The sequence below is a fragment of the Musca vetustissima genome, unplaced genomic scaffold (assembly GCF_032173495.1).
Source record: "Musca vetustissima isolate MV318-11 ecotype Yass unplaced genomic scaffold, APGP_CSIRO_Mvet_v1 utg35638, whole genome shotgun sequence".
NCBI lineage: Eukaryota > Metazoa > Arthropoda > Insecta > Diptera > Muscidae > Musca > Musca vetustissima.
The window spans coordinates 19,254-39,306 of NW_026888443.1; the positions used below are offsets into that span (position 1 = coordinate 19,254).

Below are 20,053 nucleotides of genomic sequence, written 5' to 3' on the forward strand. Positions count from 1 at the left end.
AATTCAAATTTAAAATACATATAAATTCAAATATGCTTTGCAAATTTTCCAACTCAAAGAGGTTCTCTACCGAACACATGTCCTTTATGGCAGGCGAATAATATTTAAAAGTTTCACCATAGGTGTGGCGGGGAATATGTAATTTGTTGAACTTAATTAATATTGAGTTGAGATTTTTTTTGCCGCAGAATGAAATATAAATACAAGGATATGCATAAAGGAAATGGTTTTTTGATTGGAATTTATTATAATATATAAACACAATTAGTATTTATATTTAAATGGTGGGACATCCGGTTGTATAAGTGATGACAATAATCATACGCCTCAGCAGTCGTAAAAAAGGTCGTATGAGTGATGACAACAATTATACGCCTTATAATTGCCTTATAAAAGGAGATAATTTGAAATGAATTTTGAAAATGAAGATTCATTTTTTTGATTTGAAGCATAAGTCATTGATTTAAAAATCGTATTTAACTCAATTTATATTCAAATTGTCTAAACAATACTGCGGAATTTCTGAATAACTTCTAATTCCTTGATAGTCCAATTTGCTTTAAAATAACTCTCAATTTTTTTTACACATTGTAGAGAAAAACAATTCTTTAAGCCTCTCAATCGAAACAAATAATAACCCTCCTGGGTTATTCATCTGAATATGACATACATATTTTCTGCTTCGTATGGAGTACATAAAGATTTATGCCAAATAACTTACACATGCTACCCCTTAATATACAGCATAACATAATAACTCAGTCAAATAATAAAAAACAACAACAACTGCGAAGTAAGGATTTCCATACAACAAAAATCTCGCACAAGAGCCTTAGTTTTCCTCATATTTCATATATTTGTTATAAGAAAAATATGAAGAAGAAGAAACATAATTCTTCTCTTACAGTAAATATTGCGAACACGAAAAAACGACGACGAAAATCAAATCATAGTAATAACCTGCCTTCACTCTATGAAATATTTGGGCCATATATACGCACCCACCCACCCACACACTCTCACACATATAATTCATATCCTTTTTGTTTTCCAAAACACACAATCATCCGAAAGTATAGCAATTTATTGTGGCACATTGTGCTAAGCCGAAGAAAACCTCCTTCTTCTTTTGGAGGTGTGGGTGGGGGGATGAAATAACAAAAAAATTGGAATAACACAAGTAGGAAGGAAATGTGTGTTGCTAAATTGGGAATCAAGCACATAAATTTATTGTGTGAATAATGTTGTTTTATAAATCGAACATAATATGTGTATAACCAATAAAAAATAATATGCTCAAGAACACCTAACGCTAACTGTTCTCGGCCAATCATCTGCAGCTTTTTGCAAAATATGGAGGACTATTAAGGGAAATTCTTATAGAGGAAGTCAATCACTATAGGGATGATTTGCTGTGATAATGGAAAAAAATGTATATGGTAATTTTATAGACGAGGAGTCAGGAAATTGGTGGTACTGTAAAAAATAAGGAATAGGGCATTTTTGGGGCGTATATTTCCTATAATACTTGTATTATGCCAATTGCCGATCGGAAGAAAAATATATTGTAGAAGTGGTCATCGGGGAGTATGATCGTTTTCAGCACTTATACGACATGCAGACCGACCTATTCCCAAAGTAATAAAGACGAAAATAAGTTTAAAATTAAAAAAAAAAACCGACAATTGATTTAAAATAAAAGAAATCCATAATAAATAATATTCTATCAAACGGAACATCGAGAGGTATGATTGTTGTCATAACTCATACGACCTGATAGACAAACATTTTGCAAATAACAAAAGTTAGTTTATCAAGTGATAATAATCAACAAAAACGTCGTTCTGACTATTTAAATGGTCGTATTCCGTGGAATTTTGAAGATATTAAAAAATAAATAATAATAATAATAATAATAATAATAATAATTGGAGACTAATTGTCAGTTTTCCTATATTCTGGACATTTTAAAAAATATGACAATTGCAGATCGGAAAGAAAAAATAATTCCTGAAACGATGGATTAAAAATGGATTTTAAGGTATATACTTTTTATACCCTACACAACTATGTTGTCAGGGTATTATAGCTTTGTGCATCCCCAAGAGTTTGTAACGCCGCGAAATATTGGTCCTAGGCCCACCTTTAAGTATACCGATCATCATATCTTGACTAGTTGAGTCGATCTAGACATGTGTGTCCGTCTGTCCATTATAATTTGAAACACGATACAGGCCACAGTTATGGACCAATCTTCACGAAATTTAGGGGATGAAATGGACCAAATACTTAATTTTTGTCGGTTTTTTGGTTGCTCTAGAGGCCGCAATTAGGGCCCAAACTTCGCGAATTTTTACATGGAGAAGAGGATCGGGCCAAAGAATAAGCATGCCTGTTTTGATAAGGATCGGTCAATATTTAGCGGGTGAAATGGACCCTGACTTTTGTGTGAAAAATTACAAAATTTGTATTCTATAGCGTATAGATTTACCCCTGAAGGACATAGACCCGAAAATTTGATAATATATCCAAGAGGAGTGGTTGACCTTTAAATTGATACCAATTAGTTACACTTAAATATTTACAGATGGTTATGTATTCATATATTATTTAGCAACCCATTATCACACTAGATTGCGGAAATATAGGGCTGATCGCTTTGACATTTTCCATGAGGATCCAGGTATAGTCAAGGACAACGCCTATAATTTTCGGTGATGATCAGATAACAATTTTGGGATGAAATGGACCGAAAATTTAATTCTTGTGTTTTTTTTTCGAGTCGATCTATAAGCCACAATTGAAAGCCGAACATCACAGCACAACCCACGGTTAAAGGAAACTGGACAAGTAATTAGAAGGGCTGTACTCAATATTAGTAATATTCGGAAAATATGTCAGTGTAAGAAAGAGGTGCTGTTGACCTCTTATTGGGCAAGAAGATGCAACTATCATGAAATATTGTCCAGTCTCGGAATAAAAATCCGCAGAATCTTAGAGTTCCGTGGTAGTTGTGTAGGGTATCGTATGGTCGGCCCCGTCAGGCTATACTGCTCTGCTCACTGGTTAAATATTAAATTATTATATGTGACTTTTAAACCAATGGTTTAAAACCAATTAAAAATAATCTTCCTTGACCGGGATATTGTGACGTATGGTTGTTGTCACCACTCATACGGCATGATGTCCCACCAATTTAAATATATACCAATTGTACTTATAAAGTAAGAAATTGTTTTCAGAAAAAATGAATTTGAAATTATCATATTCCGTGGAGATTAGAAACTATTAAAAAATGGAGACTAATTGTCAAATTGTCTATATTCTGGAAATTTTAGCAAATCGTATGGCAATTGCAGATCTGAAAATACATATTGCAGTAACAATCGATTCGAAATTTTTAAGGAATTTATTTTTTAAATATTTGAATATTATATGCGGCTTTTAAACTAATGGTTTATTCATATCCTGCTTTACAAACCAAATTAAAAAAAAATCTTTGATACGGCTATTGAGACGTATGGTTGTTGTCACCACACATACGACCTGATGTCCCATAAAATAAATTTTCCAGAATAAGGACTTTGAAAATATTGGAGTATACGGAGACAGTTTTTCCCTATTCTGAAAATTATAAATATTTTGATTTCAATTATCTTCAAACAATTCCATACAGAATTAAGCGAAAGGCGTATGATTGTCGCCAACACTCGTACGTTCTTATGTCAAATCAATCGAAAATTAAAAGAAATGAGCCTGAGAAATTTTTATAAGAATAATTTATAAGGATATTATGGAGAATACGGAAGGACTAATAATAAATCCCCTGTTCTGAAAATTATAGAATATAACCAGTGAGAGGAGCAGAATAGTCGGACGGGGCCGACCATACGATACCCTACACAACTTCCATGAAAAGCTAACTTTCTGCGGTTCTACATTATGAGATTGGGCAATATTTCGCGATATTTGCACACTTTTGACTGGCTAGAGGTCAGCAAATGTTACTAATAATCAGTACAACCCCTCTAATCACTTGTCCAGATTCACCATGATAATTAAGTTTTCGGTCCACTTCATCCGACGCTATAGAATACAATTTTTGTCATTTTTCACGATCATTATCAAAACAGGCATGCTTATTCTTTGGCCCGATCCCCTTCTCCATGCAAAAATTCGCGGTGTTTGGGCCATAATTGCGGCCTCAGAAAAATTGACAAAAATAAAGTTTTTGGTCCATTTCATCCCCTAAATATTAACCGATCCTTTCCAAAAACAATAGGGGTCCTCATTGGTCAGAACACATCCTACATGCAAAATTTCGTGAAGATTGGTCCATAACTGTGGCCTGTATCATGTTTACAAATTATAATGGACAGACCGACGGACACACATGTCTAGATCGACTCAGCTAGTCAAGATATGACGATCGGTATACTTGAAGCTATAATACCCTGACAACATAGTTGTGTAGGTTATAAAAATTTAATTTTTTATAGAACTAAATTTTCTCAAAATAGTTCCATTCTGCGCCGGAGTGGTTGCTAAAACTTAAATTTCCTTCAAATAATTCCATCCAGCACTGGTATGATTGCTTAACATGCCAAGGCGGCAGCCAATACGATTCCCCTATTTATTTTGTACCTATATTGAGCATTGATAAGGTAATTGAGGCATATGTTTGTTGTCACCACTCATACGCTCTGATATCCAATTAAGGGGACCCCCCCCATTCTCGGTGTCAAAAATTTTTTTGATTTAATTCGAATCTACTCTAATTCTAGAATGTCTCTACAAAATTTCAAGTGAAAATCTCAAGAACTCCTAAAGATATAGCCGATTTATTGTGTTACCATCAAGTGACGGCTAAAGGGCTTCTCAAACTTTAAACGCGTTTTTCTCAAAACGAATGGCGGGCACGATAACTCAAAAACTAATAATCCAATCGGTTTCAAATTTTGACACGTTTCTCTGGGAGTGTGTAGCTCTCGTATGAACTAGGATAAAGCTAATCGGTGAAGATCTTCCTTATTTTTTAACTTAGTTTGTGGTTAAAAATAGGCGATTTTCCATAAAATTTTTTTCAAAGTTCCGCCATTTTGTTAATTGTTGTGCGAAGTCAATAATCCTAGTTCATACGAGAGCCAGACATGTCCTCTTTCTAAAACAGTTGGAATTTTCGGATTCCGATGTTCCAGTGAGGAGTTATCATGCCCGCCATCGAAAATATGGACTTTTCTTTGAACCCAAAAAACAACAACAACAAAACAAAATGTTGGTAAATTATTTTTCTTCCTTTTTAAATCTTCAAATACATATGTGCCAAGTTACAAACCTTAACAAGCATTGGTATTCATTTACCAGCCCATTTGAAATCTTAAAAATAAAAAATCGAGAATGGGGGGGGGGGGGGGGGGGTTCCCTTAATAGAAAATTAAAATAAATAACAAAGGTACATTTACATGAAAAATTTATTTTATTGGAGAATAGTTTTCCTTGTTTTGAAAATTATAGAAAAAAATTTTGTTATTCTTTTTTCCTAAAACTTAAATTCCCTTTAAATTGTTCGATCCAACGCAGGTGTGTATGTCCAACATTGCTAAGCGGCAGCCATCAATATTCTCCTATTTTTCTTTTAGTCCACCTAAATTGAGTTGTTTTGCAATACACCTATCTATTGGAGCACCTGTGTCAATATTAACTCATATTTTGTCGATGGGAGAGAGAAAAGATCGAGCGCAACAAAAAATAAACTCCATAACCTAATGGCAAAGCAAGCAAAACCAAATCACCAAAAAAAAAGGACAACGGAATATTTATTCTATTTCATACAAGCACACACACCAAACTGATGCTGCTACCTAGCGAATACTCACAGCTGAATACAATTGCTGCAGAAACATTTTACAATTGGACCAGAATGAATGAATGACAAAAAACGAGCGACTGAGTACATTCTGATTCATTTACCAAAAAGGAGGAGTAAAAAAAAACACATGTACGTATATATGTAAAGCTACCTAGGCATACCAACAAGCAATGAATGCTTGGTGTGGTTGGTTGGTTGGCTGATGGTGTTCTGCGCCTCCATGCGAATCACCAATTGACCCAAATTTTAAATCTCGTTCTCAGCAAAAAAAAACATAAAAATGAAAAGCCATGAACAGAAAAAAATTGTGCAAAACATAAAAACGCATAGAGGACTGAAATGGCAAAAAAATGTGTACAACAACAAAATGAATTTATGCGTTTATAACTATATAACATTGTGAGTTAAGGGGAGCTAAGAATCCAATCCAACCCAAAGAACCAGGTCAAAGAAAATGAACACACAGGAAAAAAACGATATATATTAAAAATGATTTATAAGCCTGGCAGGGAGAGTGGTAGTTCGTTTGGCTAGAGTAGTATCAATCTAAGAAGTTCTTATGGAAAGTCCGCCCCATAGCCTCCTCTCTCTTGCAATCAGCTACAATTTATGGTCCACTTTCAAGGATATAATTCAAAACTGTGTTGTTGTTTTTTTTTCTTGCAAAAAAGAACTACAACAACAGCAATAATATGAGAATAAATGGCAGCAATTAAAACAATGTCTGAGCAGCAAATAGTGGAAAATTGAAATTATAATTGGAAATATGAATGGCAAAGAAGAAAAAAAACGACAAAAAAACACTCAAAAAGAAAAATGATTGTGAGTTGGCCAACAGTCAAACTGATTTTTTTATGTTTGGACAAAAATGAACCAAAAATCCATTGAAATGAAAAAAAGAATACCTTTAGTTTGAGGTTAATAAATAGAAAATGTCTTGGGGTCACAATCTAAATGGCAACACTAATTGTTCTGCAATTTGTTTGTGATAATTGAGAAGGAGAACAAAAAATAATTCTAAAAAGGAGAGAAGACAAATTGTGCACATTTCCATATTCTGTTTTTTTTAATTATTTTCAACACAAAAAACACCCATCTTTCTTAGTTCATTAAAATATGCCCTCAAAGCAAAATGCAAAATTATCAACTCATGTGTAAATGTTAAAGAAGTGCATGCGATTTTTTTATATTTTTCTAATTGAAATCATGCATGCTATTGCTTATTATTAAGTCATGTAGAAAATAATTTAGAATTCACTAAAGGAAAACACATAATTGATATAAAAACAACAACAACAAGAAATTTTAAATGAAATAAAACATAAACTAGAAAATAATATTTCATAATGGGGGTGGTTATTGGGGAGTATGATTGTTATCAGCACTAATGCGACATACGGGCCGAGCAACATAAGAAAATAATTTTTTCATTAAAAAAAAATAAAACACACACATAATGGATAAACGATTTAAATACCCAATTTAATATGTTTATTCCGAGACTGAGCAATATTTCGTGATATTTGCACCCTCTTTCCCGATTAGAGGCAAGCAGCACCTCTTCCTCACACTGACATATTTTCCGAATATTACGAGTATTCAGTATAGCTATTGTCCAGATTCCCTTCACCGTGGGTTGTGTTGTGATGTTCGGCTTTCATTTGAGGTCTATAGATCAACTCGAAAATAACACAAAAAATTAAGTTTTCGGTCCACTTTATTCCAAAATTATAGGCGTTGACCTTGACCATAACTGGAACCTCATGGAACATTTCAAAGCGATCAGCGCTATAGTTCCGCTCTCCAGAGTGATAATGGGTTACTAAATAATATACGAATACGGAGATACCTGTAAATATTTAGGTGTGACTCCCACATCCGAGCACATACAACAATATAATTGGTCTTAATTTAAAGGTCAACCACTCCTCATGGATATAATATCAACTTCTCGGGTATATGTTCTTCAGGGGTAAATATATACGCCATAGAATACAAATTTTGTCATTTTTCACACAAAAGTCAGGGTCCATTTGACCCGCTAAATATTGACCGATCTTTCTCCAAACATGCATGCTTATTCTTTGGCCCGATCCGCTTCTCCATGCAAAGTTTTACGATGTTCGGACCGTTGTTGCGGCATCTGGAGCGACCAGAAAAATCGACAAAAATTTAGTATTTGGTCCATTTCATCCCCTAAATATTAACCGATCTTTCCCAAAAACAATAGGGGTCTTCATTGGCCAGAACCCATCCTACATGCAAAATTTCGTGAAGATTGGTCCATAACTGTGGCCTGTATCGTGTTTACAAATTATAATGGACAGACGGACGGACACACATGTCTAGATCGATTCAGCTAGTCGAGATATGACGATCGGTATGCTTAAAGGTGGGTCTAGGACCAATATTTCGCGCCGTTACAAACTTTTGGGGCTGCACAAAGCTATAATACCCTGACAACATAGTTGTGTAGGGTATAATAAAACACACACATAATTGATAATCGATTTAAATTGAATGAAATCCATTAAAAAATAATAATATTCTATCCAGAACAAGAACATCGAAAGGTATGATTGTTGTCATAACTCATACGACCTGATAGACAATTTTGCAAAGGAAAAAAACAAGAGGAATTTTATCAAGTAATAATTACCAAATCATTCTGACCAATTTAATTACCATATTCGGAAAATATTTTCATTCGTGTAAGAAAATTTAACGATATAAGACAAAATAATGCTTTACTTGATTTGTCTATATTAATTGGATGGGGAAACGAACTCCCAAATATACCCTACTTTTCCTTCTTACAATTTACAGCTCTCAGATATTTTCGAGCCAGAAAAAATTAATAAATAATCAAATATATTGTTGAATCTGTCATTCGTGTAAGAAAATATAATGGAGAAATCGATGACTTACGTGTCTTGGCTATATTAATGGCATCGGGTAATAAAACCCCGAAAATACCCTACTTGGCTTTATTTAAATTCGTACTCTCAGAGATTTTGAACAAAAAACATTAATAATTATTGAACTTTGCTGTTCAAAAGAACATCGAAAGGTATGATTGTTGTCATAACTCATACGACCTGATAGACAATTTTGCAAAAAAAAAACAAGAGGAATTTTATCAAGTAATAATTGCCAAGTCATTCTGACCAATTTAATTACCATATTCAGAAAATATTTTCATTCGTGTAAGAAAATTTAACAACATAAGACAAAATAATGCTTTACTTGATTTGTCTACATTAATTGGATCGGGTAATGAAACCCCAAAAATAACCTACTCTTCGTTATTTCAAAGCGCAGCCTTCAAATATATTCTAAGCAGAAAAATCAATAATTTCTCCTAAGAATTTACATTTCAAAATAAAGATACGTTATCGAGCGCAAAAGTCGACTTTAAGACTTTTCGATTTTTGCCTCTGACCATAAAGTCGATTTTTAGACTTTTCGATTTTTGTCTACTACTATTTATTTATTTCAATTCAGAATTTTTCGAACAAAAAACCATTAATAATTATTTAACTGGTTTTTTTCTCGTTTGTGGAAGAAACTAAAATATCATGGAGAAAATAATGACTTACGCGACTTGATTGTATTAATTGGCTCTGAAAGAGGAATCCCAAATATACCATACTTTTCATTATTTTTATTTCCATTACTGAGATATTTTCGTTTAAAAAAATCTGAAACTAAGAAATTTAAACTCGCATGTGGTAGAAAATATACCAAAAAGAACAGACAGATGTATTAATTTGACTTGTATTAAATTAGAATGTGGAGTCCCATATGTACCCTATTTTTTTTCTTTCAATTTGTATTATTTAGATATTTTCAAAAAAGCTTTGGCAATTCGAAAACTAAAAAGAAAAGACTGATTTATTAATTTAACGTGTCAATATTTATTGAATTAAAATTTGGAGTCCCATATATGCCCTACTTTTTCATTCTTTCTAATAACCTTATACGCCCATATACGCCCTACTTTTTCATTATTTCTAATAACCTTAATCATATATTATCTACCGAGAAACTCGGCAATTTGAAATGATGGAAAATATAGCAGTACCGGACAAACAGAATGATTAACTTGACATGTATATATTAATTGAATTTAAATTAAATGTCCCATATATACCGTACATTTCATTTTTTTCAAATCCTATTACTCAAACATATTCGATCAAAAAGCTTCCGCAATTCGAAAGCTAAAAGGAACATACAGATTTATTAATATGACGTGTCAAAATTTATTGAATTTAAATATGGAGACCCATCTATATATCCTACTTTTTCATTCTTTCAAATCGCCTTCTTTAAATATTTTCGACCAAAAACCTATGGCAATTTCAAAACCTAAACCCTTTAGTTTACATTGTATTCGAATTGCCGAAGCTGTTTCGTCGAAAATATCTGAGGAATGTGATTTGAAAGAATGAAAAGTAGGCTATATAGGGGACCCTATATTTAAATTCAATTAATAAAATTACGCCAAGTTAATCATTCTGTATGTCCCTTTTTTCGCTTTATTTTTCTCAACGACGAGTTTAAATGTCTTTTTTCAGATTTTTTTTTAAGCGAAAATATCACTGTGATTGGAACTGAAATAAGGATCAGTAGGGTATATTTGATATTCCTCTTTTAGAATCAATGAATACAGTTCATAAATTGTATTTTAAAATGTTACCAAAATATTCCCTGCGTTTCATTATCTCCAATCTTTGTATTTAAATATTTTCAATCAAAAAGCTTTAAAAATTCGAATAATTCTGAATAGTGGAAACTTAAATAAGGACCAGTAGGGTATATATGACTTGTCGGTATTAATTGGATCTAAAAGGGGATTCCCAAATATACCCTACATCTCTTTATTTTAAATTCAGATTTTTGATATTTTAATTACAAGGATCACCTTGTGGTATGAATAATCTATTCATTCTATTCTCTTCAAAATATAATTTTCGAGGTAAATGTTATATTCTGGCCACTTGATTAGTAGTGTTCATTTGGGAAATCTAAACTTATTCCATTAATATTTATGTTGGTGAAGGTTTTTGCTAAATTCCGAGTACCAAACTGGTTGTAGTTGCTTGTTTTGATCCTCAGTTCAACAGGGCGATTCATAAAAGTTTTTATGGGGGTTGTGGTCCTAACCATGTTATGTTATGCTAACAGATTCACTGTGTTATCATAATTTAAAGTGTCTTTACTAAAAGTAGTATGAAAATTTACCAATAGATAACGTATTCGGATGGTAGCTCTTTTTAATGTGTAGTAGTGAGAATTTGTATATTCCCTTGAGTAAAATAGGGTTCATTGGATACATGACTACCTAATTAATTATTTTTTACTGGTATTTGGATTGTAGCCCTTTTTAATGTGTAGCAGTGAGAATTTATTATATTTCCTTAAGTAAAATAGAGTTCATTAGATGAACGGCTACCTATTCAATTATTATTTATTGGTAAGATGATCACTAGAGAAAATCTTATTCAATCAAAGTATAAAAAGTTCCAATGGGTGTTAACCTTATTTAATTAGATTAATAGTGTTCGTTTAGCTAATCCCTACTTATTCAATTAGGATTTCTATTGGTTAATATATTTTATTAAATTCTATATGAAATATAGAATATAAAAAGAGCTTTTATCAAGTAAATACTGACATTTTGAGATTGTACATCACGTCGAATGATTTACATTAATTAATGGTATCCACATTGCGTATGATGTATGTATGAGCTCATTAAAACTTATACGCACCCTATATAAACATAATTCGTTTTTTCATGACAATCCTTAATGATTTACATCCCAGAGGATTTTTGAGCTCAAAAGGATTTTATATGTTTTGTTTTTTTTACTATTGCAAGGTTGATGTCAGAGTTTTACCCCATCCTAGTTAGTAAATAAATCTATGCCACTTTTCTATATTGTAAAATTGTCTATATTGTTGAAACATTTGTTTTTTTTCATTGAATAAGTTATGATAGATGAGAGCAAAGTCAAGGCAATAACACAAAGATCAACATAGAAAAATTCAGGGAATGAACATCAATAACGCACTGTTGCCATAACTTTTATGTGAAACTCAAATGTTACTGCTGTCGACGACGATGATGATGATGATGTTGTCATATTGTCAGTTTATATTTGAATTTTCTGTTCTTTTTTTTTTTTGCCTTTCAATCCCCCGAAAGATGAGAAAAGTGTTGTACTTACCTTGCCACTTAATACAGCACGCGCTTCGGATATTTCACTTGGCGGCACGGTGCCAGATTCAGAGCCTAGAGTTTTGATTACATTCGATAAGCCCGATGGTACCGATAATCCATGTGAATTTTCGGCACGTACCAAAAACACATATGATGTTGCTGGTTTTAAGCCGGAAATCTGGAAAAGAACGGAAAAACGAGCATGAGAATAAAAAAATTCGCACAAACAAATAAAAGACAAACGAAAAAATGTTGTATGAAATAAATTTTCATTCAAAGTGTGATGAAAACGTTTGTAGAGATAGTGAAAAAAAAAAAACAACAAGTTTTTTTTACAATAGTTTTTTAATTGCACAAAGTTTTATGCATATCGAAAAAAAGTAAAAAAAAAACTGGCAAAACTCTTTATTATCACAAAACTACCATCTCTAGCTAACTTAAATGTAAGCCCCAAAAGTGGTATAAAGTTTTGCTTTTTTTATCAAACATATATAGTTTTTGTTTTAATAGGCGTGTGTATGTGTTTTGTGTATTTTTAAACTTTATTGCTCCAAATTCATATGGAAGGGAAATGAAAAACTTTGGCAATAAATGGCTCCAGAGGTAATGGAATTAAAACTATATTGAAGATTGATATGAAATAGTTTTGCCTTTGAAATAATTTTATGGAAATAAAATTTAAATAATTGATAAGAAACGCATTTTGAAAATCTATTTAAATTAAGTTAAGAAATATTACCGTTATTTGTTGATCTGGTACCCGATGAGCGGCCACAACCCAGCCAGTTTGTAAATCGGAACTGAAATATTCCACGGTGTAGCTGTAAAGAAATAGAGAAAATAATTAAAATTAGAAAAAAGTGAGAATAGGAAGATATAATAAGGATTAAAATCGCTGCCGATATAAAAATAAAGAAAAAAAAGAAGGAAAACCGGTATTTCGCGTTGTTTATAAATTTCCACTATATAAATCCCACGAAAAATTTAGATTTTATTAATTAAGGGGACCCCCCCCCCCCCCCAGTCTCGGGGTCAAAATTTTTGTTGACATAATTCTAATCTACACTAATTCAAGAATGTCCCTGCAAAATTTCAAGTAAAAATATCAAGAACTCTTGAAGATATAGCCGATTTATTGTGTCAGCATCAAGTGACGGCTGAAGGGCTTCTCAAACTTAAAACGCGTTTTTCTCTCAACATTTTTTTGCGAATGGCGGGCACGATAACTCAAAAAATAATAATCCAATCGGTTCCAAATTTTGCAACGTTTCTCTGGGAGTGTATAGCTCTCGTATGAACTAGGATAAAGCCAATCGGTGAAGATCTTCCTTATTTTTAAACTTGGTTTTTGGTAAAAAATCGGCGATTTTTCAAAAATATGTTTTCAAAGGTCCACCAATTTGTTAATTTTAGAGCGAAGTCAATAATCCTAGTTCATACGAGAGCCAGACATGTACTCTTTCTAACACCGTTGGAATTTTCGGATTCCGATGTTCCAGTGAGGAGTTATCATGCCCGCCATCAAAAATAAGGACTTTTCTTTAATTACAAAAAACAACAACAAAACAATAACAAATTTTTTTTGTAAATTATTTTTCTTCTCTTTTAAATCTTCAATTATATATGTGCAAAGTTACAAACCTTAACAAGCATTGGTATTGATTCATTAGAATCAATTCTCATTAGAGAATTCCCTTCATAATCTAATAAAAATTGGAGTTACCTGCGTTTTGCACAGCAATTCAATGAAATTGTATTTCACGAGAAGATCATTATCATCTCCTAATACTCAGTACCGAAATTTTTCGCTATTCTCTTGAGAATTTACATTTCAAAATGAAGATACGTTATCGAGCGCAAAAGTCGACTTTTAGACTTTTCGATTTTTTCCTTTGACTAAAAAGTCGATTTTTAGACTTTTCGATTTTTGCCTTTGACTAAAAAGTCGAGTTTTACATTTTGTCAAACCTGCTCAAAATCGATTTTCGACTTCAATCGACTATATGAACTGCCGTCAACAGGCAAAAAAAGTTCTCAAATGTGTAATTTTTGGGCAACTAGTACTTTGTGATACAAAAAGTCGATTAATCGATTAGTTTCTGATTATAATATCAGTAGTGTTAATCAGGGATATCACTACTCAATTCAATAAAATTTCTATTGGTTATGATCTGTAATAAATTGTTTTGCGGGAAAATAATCACCCATTCGATTTATTTTACTTTCCTGGGTGGTGGTGGCCTTTACTGAATTAAATTACCAAAATTCGGTTTTGTCCTCTCAATGTTCAGTACAGTACATTGCTGTATTCTCTAAGAATTACAAAATGGAGGCAATTAACCCTTTGTGGCCCAATGTTGCCCACAGGCAACAAAATGTTTTAGAGCTTATATTTTATATGCAGCTAGTAGATATGTATTATTTGGATTTCATATGTGAAGACCTAATTATGGACGCCACATATCAAAACAAAAATCAAAAAAATTCAAAAATTTGGTAAAGTTATGAGCTTTTCAATATAGAGAAGAGGGTAAATTTGTGTACAGTACTAATTTGTGTATACAGTCCAAATTATTTAAATCGCTTCGTATTCAAATTGTACAAATTCTACCCTCAGAATTATTTTTGATTCTTGTAAAATTGAATAAAGAGAATAATTTAAAATGATTTTTCTGACGATTTTGCATTTGGTTTTCTTGATATTGGACTTTAATTTTTCCGAAAGAATGTACTGTATCTACCGAATGCAAGGATATATCGATGTCAAATTTTGTGCCTATCCTATTTAGGATAGTTGTATTAAATCTGTGAACAGAAATTTGTCCTAAGATTGCGGAAAAAAATTCGGGGCTCAAAGGGTTAAAAAAAACAAATTATTCATTGTAAGGATCATCACTTTTCAATTGGTTTAGATCTTCGCTATATTTTGTACAGTACTTGTGATAGATGTTATGTTCTGAAACTCAATTTATATGTTATTACATAGGGTCGTGGTCTGCACTACATGATCTACTACAGGCATACTCAAAGAATTACAATTTCTATTGGTTTCTGTTGGTCTTTAATAGATTTAGTACAGTCCATTTTTTACTAACGTATTTTTTCTCATAATTTTCCATAGAAAAAGAGTCTTAGCTATGTAATATTTTGCAACAGGGTAGAATTGTATGCTGGAATTTAGTAGGTATATTTGGGGGAATCTCTACAAAATATTTTATTACAATTTCGCAATAGGTAGTAGATGGGAATCATAAATTATATTGGTTGGGGAAAAAGAAATCCATTGTCGAAAATGCCGATAAAATTGGAGAAATAATCGAAGTAACATTGCTGAGGAACTAAAAATCTAACATAAAACTGTTTTAAATCATTTACACAAAGCTGGATTCAAGAAGAAGCTCAAAAGCCAATTAACAGAAAAAATAGGATGGATCGAAGTTTTATCTTCAAAGCCTTGGCCAAGTGAGATAGACCCATTACATAAACTGATGGTGACTGGAGATGGAAAATGGACCGTTTGAATGTAGTAATTGACCAGAAACGGCCAGAATTGGCCAAAAAGAGAGGTGTGGTGTTCCAACACATCTACAGTGCCTCGCCAGAAACTTCGGGAGCTGGGGTGGACTTGGCACCAAGCGATTATAATCATTTTCTTGCATTGCAACATATCTTTAATGATAAAAAAATGGTATCTAGGGAGGATTGTAAAATCGATTACTAGATTTTGATTTTTTGCTAATAGAGATCCGTACTTCTATGAGAGAGGCATTATGAAGTTACCTTTAAAATGGCACCGAATCATACAACAAAACGGTACAAATCGGACATTCCGAAGCATGTTAAATAAAGTCCTATAGTTCATATGAAAATAATTGATTTCTTTTTCCCCAACCTAATATTTTGCCCTTAGAGAGCACATCTTATTGCGATCAGAGAAAAGAGAGCTTGGACAAACTTGGATGAATAATTTGGGATAATTTGGTATGTGGATAAGTTGTTGGAACATGTGTAAAAATTTTTATGTCCATACTAGAACGAAGACTTTAAATAATGCTACGTAAGAGTGTGGATGACTTTATCTACATGGATCCGATCATCATTTTGATGGATCCATTGGAACATATGTGTGCATGTTTATGTTGATTCTAAGACGAAGTCTTTAAAAAATGCTACCTAGGATTGTGGATGAATTTATCTGCGTGGATCCGGTCATCATTGTCGGAAAATTTAATTCATTGTAGGTTTATTATAATTTTAAGAACGAGGCTAATTTTATCGTAACTGAAGATAGGTTAATTTTCCTTTGAGTATTATTTTTGGATAAATTAACTGGTCATTGTGGGCGTAAGCAAGATCTCAAGATCCTTGCCTTCTTTCTGGATGAGGCAAATTCCACCCACCACATGTTAAAATCTAATAACACGAATAAGTTTAGCGATTATATGCTCGCAATATTTAAAGCGAATACTCAGGTCTTGTGTATGAACTGTTAGGCCGTGGACATGAGCTGCGAAAGCAGAAACCTTGTTCTATGGCACTATGACTTTCAATTCGAATACAGTTTTTTTTTTGGTGTGGGGCTATTAGATAGTGCGGAACAGTTACGTTGGCAAACATAACATTTTGCCATCATTATGGCTTTGTTCAGTTGTTGTTGCTGCTGGTTAGTGGTTTAGCTTCAAAATATAGCGTACAATAAGCGTATGACCGAACCATAAGGTCTTGTGTGTGTGGAAGAAGCTATGAGCGTTCCAGCTTTTTTTTAAACAAGCCTTAAGCAAATGTCTTTTCTGACTTCCAAAGAATAAAAAAACACACATTGTAAAACATAAAATTAAGCCTGCCACGCCAAAATGCAACGCATTTGTAGCTCTCCTCCGCCTTCCGTCACCCTTTAGCTGTCCTTCACCTGATTTTCGCAAAAACACAAAATGAGATGAAAACGAGCACATTCACCAAACAACAACAGCCAGTCAACCAGCCAGCCGAATTGGTTAAGCAAAGCAATGGTGGCTGCCCGCCATGGACATGTATTGTGTTGCCAAACAATTTTGTCTGAGCTTAGTTATGCTGTCCCTGTCGTTGTTCCAAAGTCACACATTCCTATTATCGAGGATACAATGGGCTAAATGATGGTCAGTCAGCCAGCCAGTCAGCTAGTGTCTGCTAACAGAGCAAAAAAAGAAAACAATTTGAATGGAGCTTGAAAAAAAAAAACACGCAGAAATCCAAATATCCAACAGACAATGGACCCACAAAAAAATCAGCCAGCCTATTCTTCCTTTCATTGTTCACTGTGTTGTGGTTGGTGTTGGTTGATACAAAACGGCCTTTCATGCTAACCAAGCCAACCATTGTTGTCTGATGTTGTTGTTAAATATTTTGGGGCTATTTTTTCGGCGGTTTGTTTGTTACCCAGCCTGCCTTCAAATCCTAGCCAACATCTCTGAAATTCCAAATATTCCATTATTATGCTCTCCTTGCAATGTTAATGCCAGCAGTTGTCGGGTGGTTTTTTCATTCGAAAGCAGGGTATTTGCTTCTTTGTGTTTCGAAAATAACGAATTAGAAAATACGACCAATGAAAAGCCACACTCCCTCTTTTACCCTACTACCTTCTCTGTATATCCCTAACCTTTCTCCAATTGCATTTCTATTGAATATTTCAATGTTGCAAATTCGAAATTCGTTGCATGTGAAATTTAATCGTTTCGATGTGAAATGTTGGCCTTTAGCAACAGCTGTTGCATTTGTTCCTATCAACAAAAAAAAAAAAAAGACAAAAAGGAGTAGAGAATGGGGAGATTGTTTGGTCGAACGGAACTGCTCACATGACCATTGTTTTCAATGCAAAATGAAACGAAACGAAAAAATGCAACCATAAAAAAAATAAATTATGATCCCCCGAAAAAACAATGACCAAAATGCTTGGATCCACCCGAAAAAAATAGCAAGAAGTGAATACGAAGTAGTGGGGAATAATGAAATCGCCGCTTACACCAAAACGTTATATGATAGATAAAACAAAAAATTGATTGTGATGGTTGAGATGACAAAATATCACACAAAAACAATAGACAGGATAATAGAGAAGTGTTCGGGTTTTCTCCTCCTACTTTCATAAAATCATTATAAAAGTTAAATACAGATGTCTCCGAAGCGGGTATTATAAATTTCCCGGTATTTTACGCAAATTCAGACGTCGATAAATATACTATATATATACTTCGAAATTTGTACCAATAGATCCAAGTTTCTAGAACCCCATCCTTGAGTACATATTAAGGTATCTTGCCGTAGAATGCTTTCGTATCCTTATTAGTAGAATCCTAACGTAGTCTTGCCTGGGTACTTATTAAGATATATTACTCTAAAATCCGTACCATTGATTGAATACACTTATGTCTCTTATCGCAGAATCCGTTCGTTTCATTGCTTGAGTACTTATTAAGTTATTTCCTTAAGTGTTTATTATTTCTTGCCGTAGAATCTGTCCTGTCCGTGCTTGAATACTTTTTAAGATCTATTGCTAATAATCCTTTAGTATATATAATCCGTAGAATCTATCCGTATCCTTGCTTGAGTACTTATTGAGGTCTATTGGTGTAAAATCCGTACCATGACTTGAGTACTCATCAAAATATCTTGCCGTAGATTCCTTTCGTGACCTTGTCTGAGTACTTATTATCTTGCCGTAGAGTCCTTTCATATCCTTGCTTGAATACCGATTAAGGTTTCTTGCTGTAGAATCATTCCGCATGTTTACTTAAGGGAACCCCCCCCCCCATTCTCGATTTTTTATTTTTAAGATTTTAAATGGGCTGGTAAATGAATACCAATGCTTGTTAAGGTTTGTAACTTGGCACATATGTATTTGAAGATTTAAAAAGGAAGAAAAATAATTTACCAAAATTTGTTGTTGTTGTTTTGTTGTTGTTTTTTGGGTTCAAAGAAAAGTCCATATTTTCGATGGCGGGCATGATAACTCCTCACTGGAACATCGGAATCCGAAAATTCCAAATGTTTTAGAAAGAGGACATGTCTGGCTCTCGTATGAACTAGGATTATTGACTTCGCACAACAATTAACAAAATGGCGGAACTTTGAAAAAATTTTTATGGAAAATCGCCTATTTTTTACCACAAACTAAGTTAAAAAATAAGGAAGATCTTCACCGATTAGCTTTATCCTAGTTCATACGAGAGCTACACACTCCCAGAGAAACGTGTCAAAATTTGAAACCGATTGGATTATTAGTTTTTGAGTTATCGTGCCCGCCATTCGTTTTGAGAAAAACGCGTTTAAAGTTTGAGAAGCCCTTTAGCCGTCACTTGATGCTAACACAATAAATCGGCTATATCTTTTAGAGTTCTTGAGATTTTCACTTGAAATTTTGTAGAGACATTCTAGAATTAGAGTAGATTCGAATTAAATCAAAAAAATTTTTGACACCGAGAATTGGGGGGGGGGTCCCCTTAAGTAATTCTGAATATCTTTTATCGTAGAATCCTCCCTTTTCCCTTCAGAGTATATCCACGTAATCAACCTAGGTTGTGGTTGTGTATAGCCAAGCAATACCTAGGGTATCTGGGTCCCTAACACTCAAGCATACTGTTACCTTTTCCGCTAAGCGCACTTTCCAATGTCCCTATGCAAAAGGACGCCTAAACTTAGCAAAAACCCCGAATCTGAGGTACAGTACTCTTACTGTACCTTGTTTGAGTACTTGTTAATTTCTATTGCCGTAGAGTCCTTTCATATCCTTACTTCAATACTTATTAAGATCTCTTGTCGTAGATTTTTTTCCGTATTCAAGTTATCAAAACTTAAGTGAGAGTATAAATATCGAGGATTCTAACACTCAAGCATTCCGTTAATTATTCCGCCAACATTACTTATCAAGGTCTCGCCTCAGATGGATGTCTAAGCTTAGCCGAATAGATGACTACCGGTTA

The 20,053-nt window shown here is 33.4% G+C and overlaps 1 protein-coding gene across 1 annotated transcript in view; it reads right to left on the reverse strand.

Annotated features, from left to right (window-relative positions):
* The window catches only part of LOC133336311 (roundabout homolog 2), a gene marked incomplete at both ends in the record, with an annotated part of 91,713 nt that overhangs the window by 12,220 nt on the left and 59,440 nt on the right, over window positions 1-20,053 (reverse strand). Inside the window, 2 exons of the mRNA XM_061544601.1 lie at window positions 12,106-12,276; window positions 12,838-12,919. Of these exons, the coding sequence (XP_061400585.1) occupies window positions 12,106-12,276; window positions 12,838-12,919 (253 nt within the window). The remainder of the gene's footprint in view (window positions 1-12,105; window positions 12,277-12,837; window positions 12,920-20,053) is intronic.